Below are 27,269 nucleotides of genomic sequence, written 5' to 3'. Positions count from 1 at the left end.
ACATTGACAAACGAATTGATTCAAAATGGACCCGCTCCAGCCGACCAAAGGGCAAATTTAAATCGATTCTGATCCGCATCTAGTTCACACTTGTGCAGAATCGATTTATCCAAAAAGATACAGGTTAAATGGGTCTACAGCACGCCCCCCCCCTTGAATTCCTTCAGCATTTGGCTGAACATTGGTTCTAATAATAATAATAATAATAATAATAATAATAGCCGGACTCCCCTAGAAGGATCGAGGGGGGTTACAATCATAAAATACATCAATAACAAATATAAAACATATATAAATAAAAAAATTATATAATCCCCTTACCCCCCCTGCCATTATAAACTAAATAACAACATTATAAAATACAATTAAATTGTTATTGTCATCGATCAGCATAAAAGGAAAGATGACAGTTTTTAGCATGAGGTGAAATTTGACAAAGTGGCATGAGATAATAATAATAATGATAATAATAATAATAATAATAATGATTTGTATCCCGCCTCTCTCTGTATTGGATCAATAGAGATACAATAGATGCATATGGTAAAGTTTGACAAGGTGGCTTAAAATGCAAAATGGACTAAAATAAAAGAAACACATCTGACAAAGTAGCATGAAATGAAAGTGGTATAAAATACCATACATAACATTCATATTTAATAATAGTAATTAAAAAGTGGGAAAGGGAGTCTCAAAACTTTACCTAAGCGAACCAACCCAATAAGAAAGGATAAATGTCTGGATAGCGTATGGGAAGCAATGCTTCAAAGATCCTTGCAAACGCTTATTGTCACCCATTCAATCTCACACCTTCATGCAGATGGTGCTTCAGTTGTGGGTTTAATTCAACACTTTTCCAGGGAAGATGCACTACAAGAGACATTTGATCAAATACTGGCAGTTTCCCTGGGCGCATGGGTGCACCCAAGACCAACGCTCCCGTCATTTGCTTTTAATGATGTCCGCAGCTGTTATGGCCGCTGGTGGAAACTCTGACTCCCGACACGGAGGAGAATTTAAAAGCGAGATTTTGCAGAGAGCATGAAGGAAGGCAAGCAGCTGTGTGTTTTTTCCCTGTTGTGGCAACGCTGGGAGCAAAACCTGATGAAGTCTGCTGCAATGGGCACCACCCTTGAAATTTATCATCAGGGAAGCTGTCAGTGCAAAGTAGGTGAGCAAGTGCCTACATGCAAAGAGATGTTTAAGCGGGCACTGGAGACCTGTGAGTGAATTGCACAATTGCACACACACACACACACACACACACACACACACACACGTGGTCTGGAGCTACATGTCTGGATATCCCTTTTTGAAGGTGTGGCAAAGGAGGTATTGAATGGCTCCTTCTGCAACATGCGTTCCTTCCATTTCGGTTTCCAAGTGCATTAATGGGCATTAATAATGGAGGGGCGATGGGAGGTACTCAGAGGGCAACTGGCTATAGTTTGGTATCATCATCATCACCATCATCATTTTTTCCGTTCTGCTCGATATCATTTTCCATAAAATCCACAACCTCTGAGCAATGTACACCAGGTAGATAAGGCTGTTCAGGATATCTCTTCTCTCTCTTTTGGCTCCGCATGGCAGGCATTTTATGCGCTTCCTTTCTGCCAAGCTTGGCTGCTCTTCCAGAAGCCAGAAGAAAAGCCAAGGATCAAAGTAAGCCAGAGTCTACATCTAGCAGGGAGTCCTGGGTTTTTAATTTCCCTTTTATAAGGCCAGATTGTTCTAGTTATATTTTATCTTCTTTTTTAAAAAAGAAAAAAGGCCTGTACATATATATATATGTATATATATGATTAAAAAATGATAGCCAAACACTTTCAATGCTGCAGAGAGAGAGCAAAATTACCCTCAGGAATCCATGAAGAATTCCTGTCTGGTAGGCTTCAAAATAATAGACCGAAACATCATGAAAATGCATTGGTTTGATTATTTTTTCTGGCCATCGTCTCCTCTGCCAACCTAGATCTGGTTCCAAGTTCTGTTCTGGGCAAAATGTGGAAGCATTCCTTCTAATGCTGTATTTTTAAGCGTTGCGGCTGGTTGCATCTCTTTACAATCTTTTACAGGCTACAGATAGGTTTAAATTGCTTTGAACACATGAAGGTGCTACAATGAGTTTCTAGTGTCTTGACTTTCTTGGTCCCGGAGATAAGGCAGAGATAGAGAAGCATGCGCATGCACTAAAATATATATATATTTGCAGCCCATTATTTCCCAGAGCCGGCCATTATGGTGCAGGGATACGAATATTTGACTACGACTCTAGGAAACCAGTTCGAATCCTCTCTCAGCCTTGGAAACTTGGTGACCTTAGGCAAGCCCCATTCTTTAAGTCTCAAATGGAGGCAATGGCAAACATCCTCTGAACAAACCTGGCCAAGAAAATCCTTGGAGAGGGTTGCCGTATGTTTGAGCTGACTTGAAGGTGTGTAGCAACAATGTTGGGGAGAGGTTAGACTTCTGTTTGGACCATGCGGCGACCCAACTCCCACCCCAAACCCACCTTGTAATAGTGAAATCCGTCATAAGGGATGTGAGAAGTTTGCCCCTGCTTTTGCGCAATGCTGATGTGAGTTATGACCCTTGGCATCAATCCTGGTTTTGCGTCTTTCTGTCTCAGCTTCTGGTTGGGGTTGGACTCCCTACCTGCCTCTCCGTCAGTTATTTGCACATCACTTGCATCCTTTTGAGTAACACTAATAAGAAGAGGACACTTCTTGGAGTCCAGAGTTCTTTTACAAGCACTGAATGCACTACATAAAAAATATGCTTCCAATGTGTATCCTGCAAGATGTCCCATTAAGAAAGCTGATTTATGCTCCCTGATGTCTGCCAGTTGCTGTTGTTGTCGTATTTTCTCCAGCTGGCGTCAATCCTCTAAGCAAAGCCTTTGGCCTTTTTTAGATGTTCTGGCAGAAAGAGAATGATTTCAACTCATGTTCAGTTTGCAGTTTCTGCAAGTTTACCTGCTGTGGCTGCATCCACAGTTTGACACCACTTTAATGCAGTTTGACACCACTTTAACTGACATGGCTCAATGCTGTGGAATTCTGGGATTTGTGGTTTTGTGAGCTATGTTGCCTTCTCTGCCGGAGAGCTCTGGTGCCACAACAAACTACAAATCCCCAAATTCTCTATTAACTCTTTTATCTTTTACTCTGGCAAAGTTAGTGAACAAGCTTTTCTTGTATTGGGATTTCAAAGGTCTGGAGTTATTCCAGGTTCTTTGGGCTGTATGAGTTTATTGAAATCATTTGGCAACTGAAGATATCTTGCAACACTTATCATCATCATCATCATCATCATCATCTCCTTTCCCCAAAACTAGGAACCAGGGCGGCTTACAATATTAAAAAACCAGCCCAATTAAAAGCATACCAAAATGGTACATTAACATAGAACTGAATTATTACAGCATTAAAGCATGTTAAAAGAATAAAGTCCAGTTAAAAAGATAAAGATGTTTAAAAACGCTTTTAAAACAATGCAACATCAGCAGATGTGGTCTGCTATATCTGATCCATTCCAAACGTTTGCCTAAAAGTAACAGCCCTTTTAAAAAAGTTAGTAGAAAGAAGAAAGTTGAGATGTATATATATTGTAATAGCGACTAGGCTTTAGACATTTATTGGTGCTCAGAATCCCTTCAAAGCTGGAGCTGATGTTTTCGGCTGATGTTTTGCCGTAGTTCGGCGCAGTTTGTATTTAATTGAAAACAGCTGTGGCATCTTCCACTCTTTTCGCGGATGACATTCTGGGAGTTGAGAGTCGCACCGACTTTTCCTCTCCTCCGATTGTGCAGAGAATATAATGCAAAGAATCAGACAGATGTGCCCCTGGCTCTCCTCATCTGGAGCGTCTCCCCTTTTCTAGTCCTGGGTTCGAAGGGGAGCGTCGACCCATTGGAAACGATTGAGAAGGAACCTACCAGGATGATAAATAGTTTGGCAGGAAGGCTTTTGAGAATTGCACATGTTTAGCCTAGAGTAAAGAGGAAACAACCAGAGATGGAGAGAGATCTTGGTGGCTCGGAAACATTTGTTTTCCAGACCGGTTGAGAGGATGGCAGAAAGCCATGTGTTTTAAGACCATATAGAAATACACATAGGCAGCTCCGCACTGCAACAACAAAGCAGTTTGACATCACTTTAACTTCCATGGCTCTTCAATTGGAAAAATGCTTTTCAGGCTACATTCCCATGGTCCTTGAGACCCCTTCCAAATCTATAATCCTATGAGTATTCCTATCCCTGTGCATTGCTGAGAGTGGATTGTGAGCTCATTGTGTTGTATGGGAAGATGCCCAGGGCTTGGAAAAGTTGCTGTTCAGACTATATTTCCATGGCCCTTGAGACCCAAGTGTATGATCCTATGGGTATTCCTACTCCTGTGCATTGGGGAGAGTGAACTGTGAGCCCATTCTTATGCATGTATGTTGCATGGTGCGCATGGTCCTGTTCAGCTGGCATTCTCCAAGTGCTGAGTAATGGACCTGGATGGAGGTGAGAACCTGAACGGAATCGCCTTCAGGTCTTCCTTTCCTCTGCCCTGAGATAGGATCTGCCTGGCTCTTGAAGACTATCTTGTGTCAGAGGAACCTTCCAAAGTGGTCATTCAGCAGCATTTCCACCCCTTGCCTTGTTATTTTAACTGTCTGGCTCTCTAAAACCAAAGCCTCAGAGCTGAACCGGAGCCAAACCGAATGTTGCCTGCAAGCTGATCCCAAAAGCCTGATGACACCAGTCAGGAATTGCTCAGAAATATTAGCTGGTTGCTGGAAGCGGATAGTCTATACTTGAGAAGAAGTTTGGAAGCGATGTGAAATCAGTCATTGAGGGCACATTTTAGGGATGAGAAAAGGCTTAAGGCAGGGGCTCCTGGCAAGAAATGGGAGCTACATTCACATGAATTTGGGGTGCAAACCCTTCATCCTTGAATGTGAGGAGGAATAATTCTTTGCATTAAACAAAACCCTCAGTTAACTCAGTGGAGAGGAGAGGAAAGGGGTGAATCTTGCAATTCCCTGTAGGCTCAAGCAAAAGCAAACCACTGCACAACCACCTAGTTTGTGTATTCATCCTTGTTCATAACTTTAGCCATCTTGGTTTCACTCTGATATTGTTTCACCAGATATATCCTGGTGTTCATCTCTGAAATGCTCACCAGGCATGCAGTTTTGGTCGAGGACTCTAACCACTGGGCCACACTGACTCAATCCTGTTTTGACTTCTGTCTTTGCAGTCCGACGGAACAATCCTGGCCCTGGCTCTGCTGATCCTTTTCCTCCTGCTGGCCTTGGCTCTCCTTTGGTGGTTCTGGCCACTTTGCTGCACCGTGGTAAGTCCTTCCTCCATTCCTCACATTGGGACTTTGGCTGCATCTGCGCTGCAGAAATAATCCACTTTGACACCACTTTGATTGCCATGGCTCAATGCTATGGAATTCTGGGAATTGGAATTTGTTGTGACACCACACCGAAACCTTTATTCCTGTGTCTCAGGTTATTTCAGTTGCTGCAAACTGAGCTCAAAGTGCAAAAACGGTTCACACAGCAGAGGGAAAGAAATAGGTCCCTTCCCAGTTGGCTCAGGCCAAAGCAAACTGCTGCAGCCTCCCTTGGCTTGTCCCTTCCCTTTCGTTAATTACTTTTGCCATTTTGACCACACTTTGATGTTGTTTGGCCACACATTTCATCCGTCAAATGTTGGCGCATGTGCCTCACATCAGCAGAACATGTCAAGATCTTTTGGAACATAGCTCAAGGTTGTTCGGTACATGTTCAGTTTAACTTGCAGTCACTAGGAGCTTGCAACATTATTCTGTGTCTTAGGAAACTGTTTTCTTCTACACGGCTCTGCTTTATTGAGTCCTTAGGGTCGCTTTCTGGGTTTTCTCCTTCACACACACATGGAAAACCTCCTCCTCTGAATAAATCTTCCCAAGAAAATCCTATGAGAAGGTTGCCATAAGTCAGGGTTGACTTAAAGCCACATAACAACAGACATTTACTCTCGGGGTCTTGAGGTTTTGGAGAAAATAGCGAAAAGTGCTAAAGTGGGGAAAGTGCTCTTGATTAATATTGGGAATGAAGCCGGAGAGCCCTCAGCTGTAAACCCCAAAGGAACAATTAAAACGCAACGTGCACTTTTTCCCCATCCTTCCAGAGGAAATAATGAGGTTCAACTTTCTTTGACAGCCCTGTTTTCCAACTGGGGAAACCAAGCGCAGCGTCGTTTCTCAAACCTATTAGGTTGCTTTCCAAAAAGAGAGAGAAGGAGGAGGAGGAAACCATTCTTGTTAATAAGGAAGGAAAAGTTTCAATCATGAGAAATAATCGGAGTGGAAGATCCGCAGTGGAATTGAAACCTCAGGCTTGTAATTTATCGGGGAAATTTTTGTCCTGTGCAAAAACGTCCCTAAAGACGCACCAATTGTGGCTGTGTTCCTACATTGAGATTCCCACCCGGATCATCCGGAGGGAGGCTCAGTTCCTTGGGTCTTTGCATGGGCTTTCTTTTCAGTCTTTGGTCCATCCCTGGGAATGGACTTCATCTCTGACGGCTGAAGCTAAACAGGGAAGACAGTTTGGGGCAACACCTCCTGGATTTGGATCGGCTCCGCTGTCTCAGCAGCAACCATCAGGCTCCATTTCTGCATATTTTGGGGGGAGTGTTGCTTCTCAGCCATAATAGTATCAAGGTCTCAATCTCAGCTCACATCCAAGCAATGGCAGAATGACATGGTTTTTTGTGGGAACAAAAACCCATCAGTGATACCTTTATTGGCTAACATATTTGTTGCAAGCTTTTGAAACTCCATGGGCTTCTTCTTCATCAGGCAAGATGTTATAAACCAAACAGGAGGAAAAAAGACCATTGGAGATGTTAGTCAGATGCCTGCATGTTGTGTCAGTCCTTAATAAAGATGATTAATAATAATAATAATAATAATAATAATAATAATAATATTTTTATTTGTATATCGCTTTTCCTCCAGATCAAAGCAGTTCACAACATACAAGCTACATGTCACAAAGCAATACAATACATCAACAGTGACATCAGCGATCTCATACAATTAAACAAAAATCCTCTCTCCCCTTCAAGATGGTGGTCGGAAGGAGGGCTCTTTTCTTCTTCCAGGCGAGGCCTGTTGTTGCTGGCCTGCCTCTCTCCCCTTCAAGATGGTGGTCGGATGTTATGATGGGGAAGATATCTTTTGCAGGCATGCGGCAATAGGGGGATTTGCAAAGTCCAGGGAATTTAAAGGCCATTTGCATCTCAAGAGGGACCCCTCTCTTACAATCCAATATGAATCCATTCCAGTGAGGCCATAGGCCTCTTTGGAGGCAGAGAACAAGAAGTCTCCATGTTTTTGCATCAGGAACATTGTCCTTCTTAAAATGAGGTGCTCAGAACTGAACATAGGACTCCAGATGAGGCCCGATTAGCGCAAAATATAACAGGTCTATTACTTACCTTAACTTGGAAACTGTGGTTCTATGAATGCAAGCTAAGATAGCATTTGCCAAGATAGCATTCTTTGCTGCAGCATCACATTGCAATTTTGTCCTTGTTGTTATGTGCCTTGAAGCTATTTCCACCTTATGACCATCCTGAGGTGACCTTTAGATCAGATGCTTTCTGAGTCTTAGATGTCCCCTTTAATTTCATTTTCCCCCAAGAAATAACATGGGTCTGAATCTTCCCAATGGGCTCAAGGCAAAAGCAAACTGCTGCAGTCTCCCCTCGCTTGGCCGTTTCTCATAGATCCTGGTTCTGGATTAACTTTCTTTCTTTCTTTCTTTCTTTCTTTCTTTCTTTCTTTCTTTCCAGATTATAAAGGAGCCACCTCCACCTCCAATGGAAGACAGCGAGGTAAGTGCCATATTGGTTTTCTGCCACTCTTTGTGCCATTTTTGATCAGTTAAAGCAATTATCGGCTTGGATTTATTTATGATGGTTTTGCACATAGTCAAAGCTGCTTCCAAGTTCAACTCATCTGTACCAAATGCATCTGAGGAAGTAGACTGAAGTCTAGGAAAGCTCATGCTGCCAACTTCTTTCTTTCGGTTAGTCTCAAAGGTGCTGCAAAAAGACCTCTCTGCATACTGTTCCATCTGCGTAGGTCATGCCTTGATTATATGCTGGATTTTGCAGATATGATTCCCTCTTTGCTCCAAAATCCACAGCTGTTGCTCTGAACTGTGACACCAAACAGATTTTCGATGCAGTCTGAATTGTCCATGTTTACTTAGGAAACTATGGTCTGGGTGAGACTCAAGTTAACCTTCTGCGATGAAATCCAGCTTCCCGGTCATTAGACTCCTGGGTCCAAGCTCCTCTGCTGCTTCCAACAAACAAACCGTCCAGTTCGTGACCTGTCTCTTTTTCCTTGCGCTTTAGGCTTTTGTCTCGCGTCGGCAGGATTTTGCCCACAGGGCAGTGGGGCCAAGCCATAATTGGATAATGCCTACATCTGAGGCCCTTTTGCCCACTTAACAGCAACGCAAACACACTTTGTAAGGTCTTGGCAGCATGGTTCGGCATCCTCATCATTCAGCAAAGGTGATCATTACCTCCAACAAGAGATGCCGGCTTAGCAAACCAGATGCAATGCTTCCCAAACTTTGATCCGCTGGGTGTTTTTGAACTTCAGCTCCCAGAAGCCCCAGCCAACATTCAGGAATTAGGGAAGCTGAAGTCGAAAAATTTGGAAGACCAAAGTTTGGGAACTCTTGGACTGCCTCCTGCTCTTGGAAAAACTGAAGGAATGGGAAAGTTTGCTACCTTTTAAATTTTATTTATTTATTTCACTTCTATGGCCCCTTTCTCCCAAAATGGGACCCAAGGCGGCTCACAAGATGACAACGTTATTAAAATGTCACAATAAAATGTTTAAAACAATTGGATTTTTTAGTTAAAATATTATAAAATTAATGCAAAAACATACAAAAGTTAGAAGCATCTGTCCATGGTGTCCTTTGGTCAAAGGGATATGAGAAGATTAAAAATATCCTTGAAAGCAAACCAAAACAGTTTCCTTAACATAATGGAAAGGATGATATTAGAGATATGAAGTTCTAGTTGGTAGGAACTGGGCAAACTGGGGATGAAAGTCAAGACTTTTGGGGAGCCATGCGTGTCATCAAAGATGCCTCCCTCAAAGCACTTAAAGTGGATAGAAGTTTACTTCTAGCTTGAAAAGCTTTTTTGTTAAGTCTGGAAAATGCAGGAGAGCCCTGCAACTTATTTAAAAGGGGAAGTGATTCTTTTGAAGGCTTCTAGAAGAGGCAGTTTGCCCCTTTTTACCAGTCCAGACCAGTCTGGAAGAACAGCCCTGAGGGGCGGTACATGTGGCCTTGAGGCTGCGCTTTCCCCATTCCTGTATGTGGGTACACTTTCGTATGACGCTGGCATTTTTGCCAGATTTGGATGTTCCTTTCCCCATAAATGCATGCATTTACTTAGAGCCCGCTTGACCCTTAGTATCTGATTTGTTAAAGGCTTTTAATAAGCATTGGAAAATTAAGGCCAGGCACACCTCTGGCACCTGCATGCGCTTCCAAATCTGCAAAGTTTTGGCAGCCGCCCATCTCCGCTGCAAAGCGCTTGGCGTAGCTTTGATCCTTGTTTATTCATCTTTCCCCCCCAAATTGTTTCCCTTTCGTTCTCTTGGAAGATCTCATGGACAAGGATGTTAAAATAAACCCGAGGGCAAGCGTCAGAGCTCAGCCAAGCCGGAAATGTATTATGATCCCCAAATTCTCTGGTGGCTTGCAGCGAGTGTGTGGGCAGAGCTCCCCTGGTTGCACATGCTTCAACCTCCTGCTTTCTGAGTAACCCCAGAGTAACCCTACTCTTGTGGGTAGGCCAAGAGGAAAGGAGGCTTCTAGCAGAGTCAGGGATTTGAGGGAAGGGCTGCGGGTGATTTGCCTGGACCTCCAATGTTACTGTGAGAAAAGCCAAGTGAAGGCCCACAAAGATGAGGATCGGACGTATGTTATTTCGTTGTTGATTTAGAAAATGCAAGCTTGCATCCTCTCCAACAAAGGCCTGGAAACCATGAAGCCCCACGAAGGAGAGGTTTAGGGAGCTGGGGATGTTTAGCTTGGAGAAGAGAAAGCTAAGAAGTGATATGACAGCCATGCTTAAATATTTGAAGGGATGTCATATTCAGGATGGAGCCAGATTGTTTTCTGCTGCTCCAGAGACTAAGGGCTTTATCACATATGGCCCTGTGTGCTTCCATCCCAAAAAATGGTTAAAGTGATGGCATCCCAGAAAAGCAAGCCCATGTGCAAAAGATGTTCAGAGAGTATGCTTGATGCACTCTAAAGTACCTTGGAGTTGGAGGAGGGAGGTTGGTTTTTCCAATTTCCTACACTACTGACTTTTGCAATTCCCTGCACATACCTCGTTGTAGGTGCACCCCGAGTTATTCTTATGTGTATTGGATGCCTCCTCCTGCAATGTCCCTAAAAGTTACATACTCCAGTACAAGCCTCCATCTTCTCCAGCCTTAGTTGGGCAACTTGGGTCCTCCAGGTGTTTTGGACTGCATCTTGCTAAAGCCCCAGGAAACTTAGCCAGCAGTCAGGGATTGTGGAAGCTGATGTCCAAAGCATCTGGAGAACCAAAGATTGAGAGGCAACAATCTAAGCCTATATCTCTATTGCAGGGGTGGAAATCCTAAAGCCCTCCAGATGTTATTGACTATAGCTCCTACCCTCCCCTGAGCCAGCATAGCCACGGGTGAGGAATGCTAGGAGCTGCAGTTCAACAATATCTGGAGAGCCGCCAGATTCCCACCTCTCTTTTATTGGAACAATTTCTGTGGAGAGAAGGAGTGTGCTAAATAGCATATTTCCAGTCTCTGGATGCCAGAACTGAAACCTGAGAGCCTTTCTCGCACTGCTTAGTGTTTCCAGGGCCCAGCTTGAGACGTACACTAAAGGCCAGAAAGTGGAATTTGGACCCATTAAAGGTTTTTCTTCTTACCTACTGTTGTGTGTCATTCATATATCTGCACTAGCAGAGCTTTTGGTAAAGAATTGTTGTTAACTGCCCATGAATGAGAGACAGTCAGGTCTTGCAGACATTTTGGCTTCTTTGATGGAGTCTTACCCATCTGTAACACAAGCTTCCTCTTTTCCTGTTGCCTTCTACCTTTCCAAGCATTATTGCCTTTTCTAGGGACTTATGCCTTCTTCACATGATAAGCCCAAAATACGACAGACCCATTTGAGCCATCTTGGCTTTAAGGGAGAGTTGGGGCTTGATCCCAAGGACCCATTTATTGGTCTTTTTAGCAGTCCATGGTATCTTCAGATTTTATCTCCAGCCCCATAACTCAAAAGAGTTTTATTTTCCTTCCTATCAGCTTTCTTTACTGTCCAGATTTCACAACCATACAAATGGGAATTATGATCATGGCACAGAGAATCCCAACTTCAATAATCAATTATATATCTTTTCACATCAGGATCTTGTCTAGAACTGAGTTACCACCATCACCGCCGCAAGATCTTAGCTTTCATAATACTTCTGTATCATGGTTGCAACTTCATGGCACAGAAAAGAAAGAGGGAAAAAACTGGGAACCAGAAGGGATGAACTCCTGAAGCTTCCTAGATTGGAGGGGAATCATGTGTTCTCCAGATATTGTCGGACTGCAACTCCCAGCACTCTTCACCAGTGGCTATGCTGGCTAAACCTGTGGGGACTTGCAGTCCAACAACATCCCTTTAACTAGAATAACTCTTATTTTGTAGAATTCAGGCAACTGAAAGATGGCAAAGAGGAGGAAAACAGAAATCCAAATTCCTTCCTCGTCTGTTTTGTTCCTAGTTTTTCCGTATGTGGCAAACGACTCTGGAGCCAAAATGGTTCTGGTGTTGCCAACTTATGATGCTCCTTGAGGTCAGGGGTGAGATGCGGATGCCTCCAAATTTTGTAACTGGAGACCGAGGAGGCTTTCTGGATGTTTTGAGATCCAGAAATTATGACGAGAGAATTCTGGCTGCAAACATTGTTTTCTATCTTTAATTTTAAAAAGAAATGTGGCTAAAGCCATGGATGATTTTCCCCTTCTTTTTCTAACTAGATTCTGAGGTTATTGATGCTGTTTCTAGTATCCTTAAGTGCACTTTTCTGGAAACTATGGTCCTGTTTCTGGGCCAAAGCTTATGGAAGGGAACTTTATTGCAGGCCTGGGCTATTTGTGAGGTGCCAAACTGGAATACTGTTTGCACCAGTTAAGCCTGGTGGTCCGTTGTTGGCTTAATGCTTTCTCTTGAACTGTTGGAACTGGGGGGAAACACACCCTGTAGCAAGAATACATGGCTAATGGGCTGTATTAGGAATGATGGTCACAAGCCATTCTGACCCGCTTTGCTGGGAATCCTAGCAGAGCAAGACATATATATTTGCACATCTTTAGTCATTTGTTTAAGAGCATAGTATTTTCTGCTATATTTCCAGAGAAGGGTTTAGGGCTCCTAGCAGAGAATTCTCAGTCCCTCTCCAGACTACAAATCCCAGGATGGAGCAATGGTAGTTAAAGCGGTATTGAATTTCTACAACTGTGTAGTATGGATGCACTCTTGGTTCATAGTGCATTACCAATGAACGCTCAGGATCGAGGATGCAACAACCGCACACTGCAGCCTCCAGAGGACACAAAAAGAAGCAGTGAAAAGCAGCTTCTTTTGAGCATCCTGGAAGGAGCGTCATAGGCGCAGTGGTGTGCCATGATGATGCCTCTTCCACACTGCGCTGTTTGGGCGCTGTACCACAGTGGCATTGTCATGGTATGTGCCGTGTAAATGGACGTGTGCCAATGGTGCACTTTTCGCCGGTCTGTACAGGGCCAGAGTTGCTCCATGAAGCAATATGCCTTAGGGACTGGGGCCCAGCAAGTAACTTTTGCTATGAGAGCTGACTTTGTCTAAGCATGCCACTTTCCCCACCTGTGACAGGTAAAAGGCCTGGTGTCCATCCTCTCAAGAGACAGTTGTGACGTTCTGTCTCTTGCATTTGCCTTTCGTCTTCATTTTAGACCCAACTGTTGCTGCTTCTTGGGCTTTGCCTATCCCTTTTCTCTCCCGGCCTGGAGTTCTGAAATGGCTTGGGAGGCTTTTTAAGGCCTTGCAGAGAATTGCTTAAGCTTTGGTATTTCCTGTTGTGCGAAAGCTGGCCTACGCAGCAACAAATCCGGGAGAGGAGGGGATGCCGGAGAGACGGGGAGAAAGGCAGAGAGAAAATATTTGGATGGCTTTCGTCCCAGGTTTCAAGCAAAAAAGCAAAAATGAATCCCGGCAGAAACATTCAGGCAGAGCGTCTCTGGCGGAGCTTGGCAGCTTTTTTCTAGTACTTAAGGGAAACTAGGAAATGGAGACGTTGCCTTGCCTCCGTGGTGCACAAATGGCTTGAGAACTGTCCTTTTCTGCTTCCTTCTCTCTTGCCATCATGTCATTCAGCGATTCCCAAACTTTGGTCCTCCAGGTGTTTTGGACCTCAAATCCCAGAAGATGCAGCCAGCTTGGCCAACAGTCAGATATTTTGGGAGCTGTAATCCCAAAACATCTGGAGGACCACAGTATGGGAACCACTGATCTAGTTGAACACAGAACAGAGTATGCAAAGGGATTGAGAGGCATGAGTCAACTACATTTGTATATGTTTCCAATGGGTTTCCAACTGCTCTGAATTGTCCTCCTCTTCCAGAGAGGTGAGGCAAGGGCAGGGTGATGGCAGCATAGGGATAACAGGTAAGCACAGGTAATGTCTGAGCTCTAGCAAAGGTTTCTATCAAGTTGCAGCTAGTTCTTCCTTTATCTCCTGTTACCTGAAGCTTTAAACATCTTTGGTGATTCTTCTCCTCTCTGTAGGAAGAAGATGATGATGGTCTTCCCAAGAAGAAGTGGCCCACAGTAGATGCTTCCTACTATGGCGGAAGAGGTGTTGGGGGCATTAAGCGAATGGAGGTAAGGCAAAGACCAGCTTCTATGAAGTGTTAGCAGATGGCTTCCGCTTCGATGCGGCGATGAATCTAGGGTTTATGCTAAACCTTTAAGGACCTGCCCAAAGTGATGGACCTATTTTGCAGAACAGGGTTTAGCAACTTGAGGAAATTCAGAGTGAAACCCACACCAGATTCAAGGCCCCACTAACACAGAAGCTGCCAACCTCCACGGCTTCCAAGCTAACAAAAATGGGTCCAGATGAGCAGATTGATACCCAGAGGGGGCTTTCCCAGGTAAAGACTTATTCAGGGCTCCAGTCCTGCTGCCCAGCTCAGGCCAGGGCCACTCAGCCAATGCAAAGAATTGCATGCTGTATTTCTGACCTAAGTGGAGAATGCAGAATGAAAGTGGACCAAGGTGGCTAGTCCTTTCTTTACCTAGTTGTTTCTTCATTGTGTTTGTGCCTGTCTGCATGTGCCATCAAGTCAAATGTTGACTTATGGCAAATCCATGGATTTCATAAGGTTTTCTTCGGCAAGGAATCCTCAAAGGTGAATATCATCAGAGGGGGGGATCCAGTTTGACACTACTGAGCATGACATTTTGTCAGAGTGCTTACATGGAGGTCTGGTCACTGGGATGGGAGGGAGAAGGCGATGCATGAGAGCCCTCCCAGGGCAGCCCCACAACCAGTCAATGGCCACTTGGCGCACAGGAAATGGAGCTGTGTCAGGCACCATCCAGAAGCTCTTACACAGCTTGACACAGCCACTGCATAAGGAGGTATTGGACATGCCAGCATAGACTTCAGTTACATTACCCAGTCTGAGGTTTTCTTGTTTCATCTTGCTCTAGGTTCGTTGGGGAGAAAAGGGATCCACGGAAGAAGGAGCCAAGTTGGAGAAAGCAAAGAATGCCAGAGTCAAGATGCCAGAGCAAGAATATGAATTCCCAGAGCCCCGGAATCTTGGCAACAACATGCGGAGGTCCTCTTCTCCCCAAAAGTGGTACTCCCCAATTAAGGTACATTGCTTGCAGCTTCTAAAATGGCATCCTTCACTCCTTTATTTACTTTCTGAATGAAGAGCAGGGCAGGCAAAGGAAGAGGAAGGGCTCACTGAGGCTGGTATAGTGCCACATTGAGTATAGACTGACTGTGTGGACTTTCCAATTTGCAATGAGGAGGTCAATTGCTGCCAGAAGTAGGAAAGATCCATGCCAGTTATTTGCAATTCTGCTCTGGTCCATAGAATGGATTGGTGACATATGCATATGCAAGTGTGGCTTATGTGCATGCATGTCCCTTTTTGGTCAGGGTGCCCTTTGCTTAAACCTCTCCCTCTGCTCTCTGACTGCTGCTTCTGCTGTTTACTAGATAAGAGAGGCAATACAGACCATGAAGATGTGGCTGCCCTAGGCTTTCAGGGGAGGGAAAAAGAGGCCACACTCTTAATAATAATAATAATAATAATAATAATAATAATAATAATAATAAATTTTATTTATAGACCACTATTCCGCAATGATCATAGCGGTGTACAGTACAAAAACACAATACAATACAATCTCTCTCCCTCAAGATGGTGGCTGAAGGGAGGGCTTTTGGTGATTGCACCCTTATTTCTTTCCTTTCCAAGCCAAGACCAGCTGCGTCTTCATTTTCTTATATTTTCCTCCTGGTCGCTTCTTTCCTTACTAATAGGCAGCAGCTGGAGGTGTTTGACAGTTGCAAACCCCTCCAGCTGCTGCATATTAGTAAGGAAAGAGGGGATGAAGAGGAAAATATAAGAAAATGAAGAAGCTGCTTGGTGGGTGGAGAGGACACAGAAATGCACCAGAATGCAGCCCATTCAAGTACTATGAAACTGATACAGCAATGTAGTGTGGATACAGATTCAGTACAAAGCATCTTATTGCATGTCTCTTTTTGTTGAAGTGTCAGGTCAAAAAATCCCTCTTGGTGTATGCAGCATTCTCAGTCCATGTAAAACTATGTACAGTAAAATCCCAGTGTGGCTCGATCTGCCCATAGCCGTTCACTCCAGAAATGCAAACTGACAGCATGTCAAATCCGAGCGCTGTGTGTAAGGAAGCGTGTCCTTTGTTAGAGCTGATACTTGGCTTATTTCGAGGGACAGGAAGGTTTAAGAAGCCACCGAGGAAGGAAGGAAGGAAGGAAGGAAGCGCATGTATGTGTCTCCCAACAGCAGATGGGGCTGCCTATGGCTTGTGTCATCTTTTGGATCCCATCAGCACATTTGCACATTTTTTAAAGCCCAGAATTTGCATTGTGTGTTGTGTCACCGCCCAATTTAAATCAGAATTGGATAGAAATGGTGCATGTTGCCAAAAGGAATGCAGAAATCTCTCCAGAGTCTGTGAGGCCTTGGCTCCGACCTCTCATTCCGACACCATTAACTAATTGTATCTTTATTGTCCCTCAAGCGCATGAATTCGGGAACCTGGAATCCATACGCTTGTCAAAAGCCTTCCTCACGGACTGAGGCTGCCATGGTGGCGTTGCTGTGTGATTATCACAATTGTGCTATTATAAAATACAAGCCAAACCCCCCCCCCCCAAAAAAAAAAAAAAAACCCTGGTTCTCTGCCAACAAAGACTGGATTCCATGGCTTGTATACATTATGCAAAGTAAAGCATGTTTACATAGTTTTCTTATTTTGCTTTCTCTGTTTTCTTCTGAAAGTCATGGGAAAAGAGCAAGGAGCTGCGAGGGAGGCATACATGTTTCTCTCTCAAGCTCTAAACCTCTTTGTACATACTTATAGCACTATGATTCCCCATTAACTGCAATGGCAACATCCTATGGAATGCTGCAGTTTTGGGGAGGAACTAGAGCTCTCTGCGTGAGAGTGTTAAGTTTGTTGTTGTTATGCACTATCTGTGTGTTTGTGTCCATTGCAGGGAAAACTGGATGCCCTCTGGGTTCTGCTGAGGAAAGGCTACGACCGAGTTTCTGTGATGCGGCCACAACCGGGAGACAAGGTACAGTCCTCCTTTAGTCATTTATTCTACACAAATGTTCCAAATAGCGGACACAATCCAGACAATCCAAGGGTCCATTTGTATTTCTTGAAGTCTTGTTTCTCCCCAAGGTGCAAAATCCCATCCGTTTGAGTTGGAGAGCTTTGCCTACACACATACTGCCTTCCAAGTGAGAAGGCATGATGTGCCACATTGGGAAATGCCAGAGCAGAGAACACGGCGGGATTATGCCCGCTTCATTAGTACTTTGGAGGTCTTGAAAGACTGGATAGATATTGCCCAGAAGTGGTTCAGTTGTGTATTCCTGCATGGCAGAATCAAGTTGAACACTTGCAGGTCCTTCCAGCTGAATGATTCCCAGTTCACTGAGAAATACATTCATTGTGCATTCATTCCTGAGCATTCATTCATTGTGGGTTAGGAGCTGAGATTGTATCTGCATTGCAAAGGTATAGCAAGTTGGTACCATTAAAACTGACACGGTTCCATCTAGTATTTTTTACTTGAGTAGGGACTGAGGATCCTCTGCTAGGGCATTGTGCTTTCCTTCCCTGAATTCATAGTAGAAAATTCCAAGTCTGCCCCCAAACTTCAAATCCCAGGATTCTGTAGGATTTGAACCATGAGAGTTAATCAAATGTATTCAGTGTCTGCCTTTGGCTGGCATCCCTCTGCTTCCCTTTAAACCCCTTTTCCTCTATCCCACTTTTCAAGTTAGACATTTGGGCCTGGTATTCAGGTCTGCCTAATAATAATAATAATAATAATAATAATAATAATAATAGAATCTCATCCCAGTTCATAAAAGAATTCCAGTTTGGGGGTGGCCAGTGTCCGGTGTCAAAGCACAAAGATGGAATCCAGTTGGTATCTTGGACATGCATCAGGTCCTTATGGAAGTGGTGGGATATATATAGCTGTGCATAGTTTAATTGCATTATACACCTGTGTGCCTATTTTTGTGGTTTGGAATGAATCCACATGAACATTTGGCTGTGCCTTTGGTGGCACATTTGGTGTCTTGGTTCAGTTGTGTATCGTTGCCATTCAACACCGGTGTTGTGTGGCCCAATAAATATGCAATTCTACATGTAGAGATTTGCACCACACAACCCTGATATTGGATCTCAGCCAACGTCTTGAGACCCTTAGAGGAGTTCATATGGAAACATGCGCAAACCCCTTGCCAGCTCCCCGTCTCCCACGTACCCAGACACAAATATCCCTCGGCCGTCATTAATCATATTTTCTAACAACACACACAGAATTAAACCTTCTGAGCATTAGTTTAAACAGCAGCCCCCAGCTGAGGAACCTTCCGAGGGCAAATTGCCAAAAACTTCAAAGGTGCCACAAAACTTCTCCCTCCCTTTGACCAAGCGAGGCCTTTGCTTTGCAAGCAATGACCTGGAGTTTCCATAGACGTCAACCCAAACCTACAGCAAGAATCCCCCAATTCCTTTGGGCAGGAAAGAGGAGGCCTGCTGGAGGCGTTCTGGAGATTTTGCTGCCTGGGAAGGAGAGATCAGATTTCTCTTTGGAAAACAAAAAATCTTCATCCTTCAGTGGCCCATAAATTTTCCTCTAGGAGCCGGCTGAGATCGGGAATGAGGAGAGCGCAGGCGCATGCCTTGGAAATGGCTGTCAGCAGCTCAGAGAGAGTTTTACGTGAATGTCTTCTCCTCCAACAAAGGCAGACTCTTGGCACGGCTCAGAAAGTGAACCTTGTTGGGATGCGGATATCAAACATCCACAGGTTGAAAATACAGTCAGCCCTCCAAGTCTGCGGAGTTGAAATGTGCGGACTTGGAAATCTGCGGAGGGGTGACTGCTATTAACCTGAATCGGGCATACCCCCATGGCACGCGCCCCACATGCACATGCCCCATTCAAGCCTATGGTGCTTGAATATGTGTAGGATTTCAAACTCCTGGGGGGGGGGTCTGGAACAAATCCCCCGTGAGTTCAAAGGGGCAACTGTATCCCAAAATATGTACATTCCAAAAAGCAAACTTTTTGCCATTTTATATAAGGGGCACGGTTGTATTTAATGAGAGACGGTTAAGAGGTGATATGATAGCCTTATTTAAATATTTGAAGGGATATCATATTGAGGAGGGATCAAGCTTCTTTTCTGCTGCTCCAGAGAGTAGGACATGGAGCAATGGATTCAAACTACAGGCAAAGAGATTCCAGCTCAACATATGGCAGTAAGAGCTGTTTGACATTGGAAGATGCTGCCTCTGAGTTTGGAGGTTTTAAAGCAGAGGCTGGATGGCCATCTCTTGGGGGTGCTTTGATCATGAGTTCCTGCATGGCAGAATGGGGTTGGACTGGATGGCCCTTTCTTCTCATTCTATGACTGTAAATTCATACTAAGACTCTGATTCACCCTCCCCACAGTGGCATGCAAACTGCCAGCTGTTACTACTCTGAGTGGCGCTTTGGAGCCATTGCACTTTGAGAAGTTTGACCAGGGAAATGGCTGTGCCCCGCATGATCCCATTGCATTGAGCGTCCCCTTTGGACCCTGTTTATTAACAGCTGCTCTGCAGAAACAAAGAAAGAGCTTGGCAAGCCTGACTGTGGGGGCGGAGGAGAAAGCCATGGGGGGAAAACACTGCTTGGTTTTATCGTTGCAATCGTCCTGTAGATCCTGGCCACCATCTTAGGTCAAGATGGGGCAGAGGTTTATCCATTGCTGCAGCTTTTGCATTGCAAAGCCAAGGGCGAAACCGGTTCATTCGGAAGAACCGAAAGAGTCTGTGAAATGTTTCTTTCCCATTGTTGTCGAATGTGGGAATGGGCCAAGGCTCCCATCAGGCCCAGCTGCTTGCAATCATGCGCAAGGAGGGCGGCTCACGTGGGACGCCTGCGGTCGGCTCACATGCTGAAGGGACGAGGAGGTTTGCGACTTTGCAAACTTGCATTAATGAGGTTATTTTTATATATAATCGTCTGAACGGCAGGAGTTTCCCCTTCTCCTCCTCCTCCAGTTTTCTCTCCTCCGCCCTTGAGGTTGACTCCATTTCTCTCTCCTCTGCTAATATTACAACAAGCTCATTAAGAGGCTGGAGAACGAAGGGGCTTTTAATTAGAGCGCTGCCGCTTGTGGCCTTTTATAGCCGCCTCTCGCCTTTCCATGATAAACACAGCGTTTTCAGGAATTTACTAGCCAGCCGTAAAAATGTGCTTCTACTCAAAACTTGGCCTTAAGGGAAATTTAAAGCTGTCAGAAAACGGCGTTTACCACTTCCCTTCCCTCCCTTAATTTTTTTGTTTAAAACAGAATTATTTCATGCTGGCAAAGCATCCTGGCCAGGACAAAAGATGCCCAAAAGGAAATCTTGCTATTGGTGGCTGTTGTTAGCTAGCAAGCTGCTCAGTGTCATTCACTTGCCATTGAGTCCTGGACTGTTCTGCTCAGAAGTAAGTCCCATTTGATCCAAGGGAGCTTACTCCCAGCATCTAAGCAGCCTTAGGGGCCATCTACACTGGAGAAATAACACAGTTTGACACTACTTTGGCCTCATTCCCACTACCTTTTAAACTAGATTGCGAATCGGTTTGAACCAGTCTAAATGACCATGATTCACACATGAGCCAAATTGCTTCAGGGGCAGCCATGCGCTAGATCCACTTCACCCGCATCTTTTTGACGCTGATTTTTGGATAAATTGTCTTTTTGGATAAATCGATTCTGCCCAAGTGTGAACCAGATGTGGATCTTTGTCTAGCTGGAGTGGGTCCATTTTGAATCGATTAGGCGGCCAATGTGAACCACAAGTGGGCTACTTTATTTCATTCTGCAACAAAAAAATGCGATCGGGGCAAATGTAGCGGGAGCCATGCTCTGCTGCCGAACCGATCCATCGATTCGGATCGCAAAGCAGTTTATTTGCAAGTGGGAATGTGGCCAATTTAACTGTTGTGTCTCCATCCTACAGAATCCTGGGATTTGTAGATTTGTGAGGAACCAGCACTCTTGGGCAAAGAAGTCTAGACCTGGTAAAACTACAAATCCCAGGATTCCATAGGATGGAGCTGCAGCACTTGAGAGTGGTGTCAAACTGCATTATGCACTCCAAGCTCTTCTTCAGTATAAGATATTCAGTTCAGAGACAGTGTGGTGTAGTGGTTTGAGTACTGGACTTCAATTCTGGAGACCAGGGTCCAATTCCCCGCCCAGCCATGAAACTTTTTATTTCATCCCAAATGTACCAAACCAAGCGCATCTTCTGTCTGCGCCTGTGAGTGTTGGAGCAGATCCTAAAACAGCGGCGGTTGAAGCTTTCTCCGAAAAGCACAAAGGGGGAAAGGCCAGCCGTAAATGGGAGTAAGCAACAAGGTCCGAGATTAATTCCTTAGAAAGGTTCCAGGCCCTGGACCTTCTCTGCGTTTCCTCTTCCGATGCGTTTGCACTTCCACTCGCTCTTGTGTGTGCCTTGGATGCCTCGCTTGTCATGTGTTCCTGCAAAGTTCGCAGAAGGCCAGGGCTGCCATTAATTTAGGAGATCCCAGTTCGGATTCTGGCATTTCCGGGGGGAAACTGGAGTTTATTCCTGACGTTTCACCTGCATCTGAATAAACTCTTATAGAACATGGCCACATAGCCCCCAAAACCCACAAAAAAGCCATGGATGCCGGCCGTGAAAGCCTTCACCTTCACATTGCATGATGTATGTTTCACCATATGTATGCTGCATATTTATAGTGTTTTAACTTGGACTGTTTTAGGTTTTTAAGCCTCCTTGAATCCCTGTACCGGGAGGAAGGTGGGGGGATATTATTATTATTGTTGTTATTATTATTTCACAATGCATGCACAAGGGCTCCATATGTGCAACTCCGAAGGTTCCCCAACCTTGAGCTGATGCGGATGTTCCACATCCATCTACTTCAATGAGTAAAACCATTCAGGTGTAAGATGCCAATAGGATCTTGGCCCTAATGTGCCCAGGCCATTTTCTGGCTCCTCAACCCTCTTGTTTAAAATGGATTCAAAAGTGTAAAGCATTTCAAACCGTTCACCCCCCCCCCCCCCATTTCCATGATCTAAAAACCACAAAGAGAATTGTATCCCGTAAGTTTTGTTTTATTGGATTTTGATTGAGGATCTCTGCTTGGGTTCCAGCCGAAGCAGCCAAAACTATCCCTAGAGCATCCTTACAATCCCAGCTGAGATATTTTCCCCCAGGAACAAAAAAACCCAAGAGGTATTTATTTCTGGCCGACCTTCTCCTGGCTGCTCCCTCCTTTTGTTATTAAAAGCCTGGAGATATAAATAAGGAAAATAAATTTTGCAGGAGTTATAGTCAAAAACCGCTTGAGCTGCATTGCAAGAACCAAGGCGAGGGAAAACAGCATGGAGAGGTCTCTCTCTGTGTAGACATTCCAGCAAACTAACATACTGTATATATGTGACTATATGTCGACCCCATATATAAGCCGGGGGCAGGTTTTGGAGCCAAAATTATGGATTTTGATATGACACGTGGATAAGTCGAGGGTAAAACTTAGGGGCACGTAATAAAGGATGTAAAGGATAATGCAATGATGCCAAAGAACATAGAAAATTCCAGCAGACATTAACTGTTTATGCTCATCCTAAAGGCTGGATGGATGGAAGAGTAGAGAGGATCCATGCTTCTTTTTGGTGCTCCCAGGATGGACTAAGCTCTTGCCATATATATATATATATATATATATATATACACACACACACACACACACACACACACACACACACTCTCTCTGTAGGCTGACATTCTGATTAGTTTATAAGATCATAAGGCAAATTTACCATCTTGTAAGTTTGGGGACTCATGTATATATGGCCATTAATGGCTTAATGTAACCCCCAAACCAAAATTTTTCAGCCAAGCAGTACCCCGACCAAAAGGTTTCCAAGACGTTGCAAGTTTGGGATGGCAGCAAACGCTGCCATTAATCTCCAACTCAGATGTGTAATTAAAAAATAGGGCAATGGAGGATATCAAGGAGTGTATATTGCACAAAATATTGGTGGAAGGGGGTTTACACACTAAAAACAATTTTTGAAACAACAACAAAATGAAATACTGTAATAATGTCAGAGTTATTGAGCATTTCCTGAACAGTGTCTTCCAATGTTCGGAGACGCTTTCCCACTGAGTACAGCAATGAGTATTCTTTGCATCCTTAATTCAGAGAGTCAAAAAGCAGCCTGATTCAGCGCAGACCAAATTGGGAGTCTGCCCAAATCCTTCTCAGGTCTGTCTAGTAGTTCATCTTCCCTCAGGCTGAAGACATTCAGTCTCCGGCGGCAGCTGCTCCTTCGAAGCCGCAAGCAATTGTGTTGTCATTGTCTAGGTAGCTGGAGGGAAACCACTCAGGCTTCCTTCTTCATCTCTTCTGTCCTTTGACAAATCCCTCTCTATCAGATCTGGAGTGTGGGAGCGGATGGGGAGACTCATGGCGGAAAAAGTGGAATCTCTCCCACTGCCTTATTTATTATGGATGAATTTGCATCCTACTGTCTGAAAGCAGAGACATAAAAGAGAGTAAGTGTCAGTTGGGTATGCTTTGATTGAGAATTCCTGCATGGCAGAATGGGTTTGGACTGGATGGCCCTTTGGTCTCTTCCAACTCTACGATTCTGTGATTCTAACTAAGATACGCAAGGGGCTGGTTGGCCTACCCAGGAACAAAGGATTACCAATGTGCTCATGTATATGCTTTGGTTTCCAACTGTCTCTGGATAGACTGATACGATGGGGGTGAGTGTTTGCCACCAAGTCATCCTTCTTTTGCAGGGTCATCTTCCTGAGCCATGTTTTCCTTTCCCTGCACTTGTGCAGAATTGTGGCGTGCCTCCAGCCATCTTTGTTAAAGTTGGGTGCTTCCATGAGTGCAGGAAAAGAGATTGCGCCTCGAAATTTGGAACAACTTCTGGACCGTAAGAGCTCTTTGGCCGTGGAAGATGCTGCCACTGCTTTGGAGCATGGTGGAGTCTCCTTCTTTGCATGCTGTCTTTAAGCAGAGGCTGGATGTCCCAGGGAGGACATTGATGGGGTCTTCCTGAACTGGTTGGCTCTTGGGGTCTCTTCCAACTCTTACGGTTCTATGATTCCATGACTCCATAAGTAACCTTCTCCTTTCTGTTTGCTTTCCAGGGCCGCTGCATTAATTTCACCCGGGTGAAGACCTCCCAGGCGCCCCCAAAGTACCCGCTCAACAATGCCTACCACCCGCCTCCGCCTCCGCCCCCGGCCCCCATTTACAACCCCCCACCCCCGGCCCCCATCTACACCCCTCCACCCCCCAGCTCCCCAACGCCCCCCACCCCCTCCCCTCCTTCCACGCTGCCTCCCCTCCCGCCCCCGCCTCATGCCCCACCCCCAAACCGGGCCCCACCCCCTTCCCGTCCCCCTCCCCGCCCTTCCGTCTAAAGGTCAGGCCCCCCTTTCTTCTCTCTTCCCTCCTTTCCTTCTCTCTCTTTTCCTCTTTCTCTGTCCCAGAAGCATTTCTCAGCCATTTTCAGCCGTACTGTATTCATTGTCCCAAGGAGGCAATCTCAAGACCTTTCCCCGGGGGACGGGATGAGCAAACCAATCCTGTTTTTTAAGCCAAATGCTTCTTTGGCCAACTGGGATGCTCAGGTGGCATGGTCAATTACAAAGGAATCGCTCCCATTTATCACAAAGGAAGGAAGGAAGGAAAGAAGGAAGAGGATGCCATCTAAGAAAGGTTGTCAAGGAACATCTCCATCACCTGTGGTTCCTCTCTGCACATTTTTGTTGAAACAGTCACCAACTCAGTTGCCTCCTCTTCAGACTGAGAATGGATCCTTGTGCGTCTGGATGAGACCAAAGCCACAAGCACCAAAACCCTGGTAGCTAAAACCTGAGGGCATTCCCATGAACACTGTTGCGGGTGTCTTCTTGCCCGCCATGCAAGGTAATCGTATACATTTGTTGGATTTGTTGCGTTGCCACAAGGAAGGCAGCTGGTGAGATGAACTACGTTATCAATGGACCGAAAGGAAAAGCAGATGCTGGAAAGCCAAGACTCATTTGGAATGGAGACTTTGGGGCTTCATCCTTAAGAAGAAAGCAGAGTGGAATGGGGAGGCCAAGCTGTCACCATTTCCTCACATGACAAGGGGAGACTGAAGGATTGCAGGATGGCAAAGGGTAGGAGGTGGGTGGGAATGAACCATTTTTATTGTGCATCAAGGATATGCCAGCTTTGCCAACACAACAGAGATGAAGTGTGTGTTGTTCTTTGAGATTTCTCAAACATCTGAACCCACCAAGAGTGGGGCTGAATCAGTGGAAGAAGGTAAACTGGCCCAAGAGGCTCTCAATGGATTTTAAAAGTGTGTGTATCAGTTTGGGTAAAGTTCAGGTATTCATTTGCTGTTGACTACCTTTGGAAACAACACCCAAGGACTGTAGAGATGATGATCCAAGCGAATTTTCTGTGTGTAGCAGAGTTAAAATGAGCCTGATGCCTTGAATGGTCACTTTCTTTCCCCCCTCTCCATAGGGACAAAGTCTTCGGAGACTCCCTTCAATAGCAGGAGTTGGCAAACAGATTCTCACAAACCGTTTCCTCGCATGTCGGTGTCAATGTATGTAGAGTTTTTCATTGGATTTGTAGAAGCCAAAGTGGTCTTGCAAAGAGTAGCGTGAGACGGGTCTAGAATGAGTTAGGCAATCCAGATTCAAACAAAAAAATGTTGTGGATGTGTTAAGTCTCAGCCTAAATGTGTTCGGAGGGAATTCTGGAAGAGGAAGGAAGGAAGCAAGAAAGAGAAAGAGATGGATAGACTCTGGGACTGAGTTTGTGGTTGGGATGATGCCTCTAAATGCCTCGGTTCCCATTTCCAGAGCAGGAATTATTGTGACTATAAAGAGTAATAGAAATGGTTGGGAAAGGTGGGTGTTGTGATACAGCTGCAAATTAGAGTGACATGAGTTTGTGTTAAAAAGGGGGGAAATTGGCATGTTTTGGCTTTGGCATGGCATGAGAGTCTACCTTCCAACATGTGCTTAATGATAGACTTTCCTCCTTTTATTGGTTTGCGTTCCTTTCCCTTTCCCTTTGCTCCTCAGCCATTGAGTGCCTGCCCTTAAGAGCTGCTGTGCATCTCCATTTGGCACAAAACCCAGCCTTGCAAGCAAGAGTCTTCATGGCTAGATAGCTTCAAGCAGAGAGCAACTCTGGGGACAAAACCCTGCTAGGTTTTAAAGCTCATGCTTTGCATGCATAAAATCTACCTTTCTGTCACCAGCGAAAGGGCTGGAACAGACCTCTTTGCGGTGCGAATAGACCAGACACTTTTAGGATAGCTAGACCCATAATCGGACTTACTTAGCAATGAATATTTCATTCCTCCATTGGAAGATCAAGGGATGGGTGGGTAGGGAAGCTTTGCAGCAGTTGGTCTCAAAGAGCAGCAAGGCTTTGCAGATGCCATCTCTTAGCTGTGCCACTTTACAGATCATGGGGCAAGACCAAAAATTACAGTGACGCTTCAGTCGCCCAAGAAATGCACTGGTTGCATTTCATTTTTCACTTCCCCCCCCCCCCCCTTTGCAACTGGGAGTTGATCTGCCTTTCCAGTGCATCATAAACCTGTAGTAAAATGTCTGAGGACCTGGCTTAGGTGTTAGCAGTAGATTAAAAATCATCAAATCTTTAAAAGGAAGTTCTTTAAAAGCCTTCTGTGTGACAGTTGGTTATCAGTTGTCCCCCAAACGCAACTATGCCTTCTGATTTTAAAGTCTTTTCATGCCACTCTTGTAGCTCAGTTCTGTTGTTGTTTCGTTGTTTTAAATGCATCTCAGAGGAATATGTTAAGTAAGATTCCTATACTGGGCTGACCAATGTCTTTTTTTCAGATAGCAAGGAGGTTGTTGTAGCCCAAATAGCCCAAAGACTTCAGTGCCTTTACATGCTCATGCTTGACCTGCTTTTACTGAAATAAACTCAGCGGGACTGAGGAGTGCTCAATGCCAACTGTCTTGTGTCCTTAAAAGTGCAACCTTACAAGATGAGTCTTTGGGCAGAGATGTTCCTGGTGAGCAAGAAAAGGTGCAGCTAAAGAGGACTCCTGGGCACACATTGTGCCCTTGATTTTGGCCAGACTGGGTGACCATAGCTTGCCCAATGGCCTTGTGTAGGCTTGGCCACTTCAGTGGTCTGAGACCATAAAGAACCTGTCCCAAGTTTGGTTAAGGGTGTTTTTGCATGTTACGCCATGCAGCAGAAAAACCAGCCATACATGGACTTTCCTAAGCA

General features: G+C 44.8%; 1 protein-coding gene across 1 annotated transcript in view; it reads left to right on the top strand.

Moving 5' to 3' along the window:
- The window catches only part of LOC149306670 (anthrax toxin receptor 1-like), a 73,935-nt gene extending 48,776 nt beyond the window's left edge, over positions 1–25,159 (top strand). The window contains exons 13-18 of the mRNA XM_089537424.1: positions 5,254–5,349; positions 7,848–7,889; positions 13,904–13,999; positions 14,834–15,001; positions 16,902–16,982; positions 24,137–25,159. Of these exons, the coding sequence (XP_089393550.1) occupies positions 5,254–5,349; positions 7,848–7,889; positions 13,904–13,999; positions 14,834–15,001; positions 16,902–16,982; positions 24,137–24,412 (759 nt within the window). The 3' untranslated portion in view covers positions 24,413–25,159. The remainder of the gene's footprint in view (positions 1–5,253; positions 5,350–7,847; positions 7,890–13,903; positions 14,000–14,833; positions 15,002–16,901; positions 16,983–24,136) is intronic.
- The last annotated feature ends 2,110 nt before the right edge of the window (positions 25,160–27,269 follow it).

The sequence above is a fragment of the Sceloporus occidentalis genome, unplaced genomic scaffold (genome assembly GCF_023333645.1).
Source record: "Sceloporus occidentalis isolate IW3139 unplaced genomic scaffold, rSceOcc1.0.p SCAF_9, whole genome shotgun sequence".
Lineage (NCBI taxonomy): Eukaryota > Metazoa > Chordata > Lepidosauria > Squamata > Phrynosomatidae > Sceloporus > Sceloporus occidentalis.
Note: the sequence above shows the minus strand (reverse complement) of the source record. Positions and strands in the feature narration are given on the sequence as shown.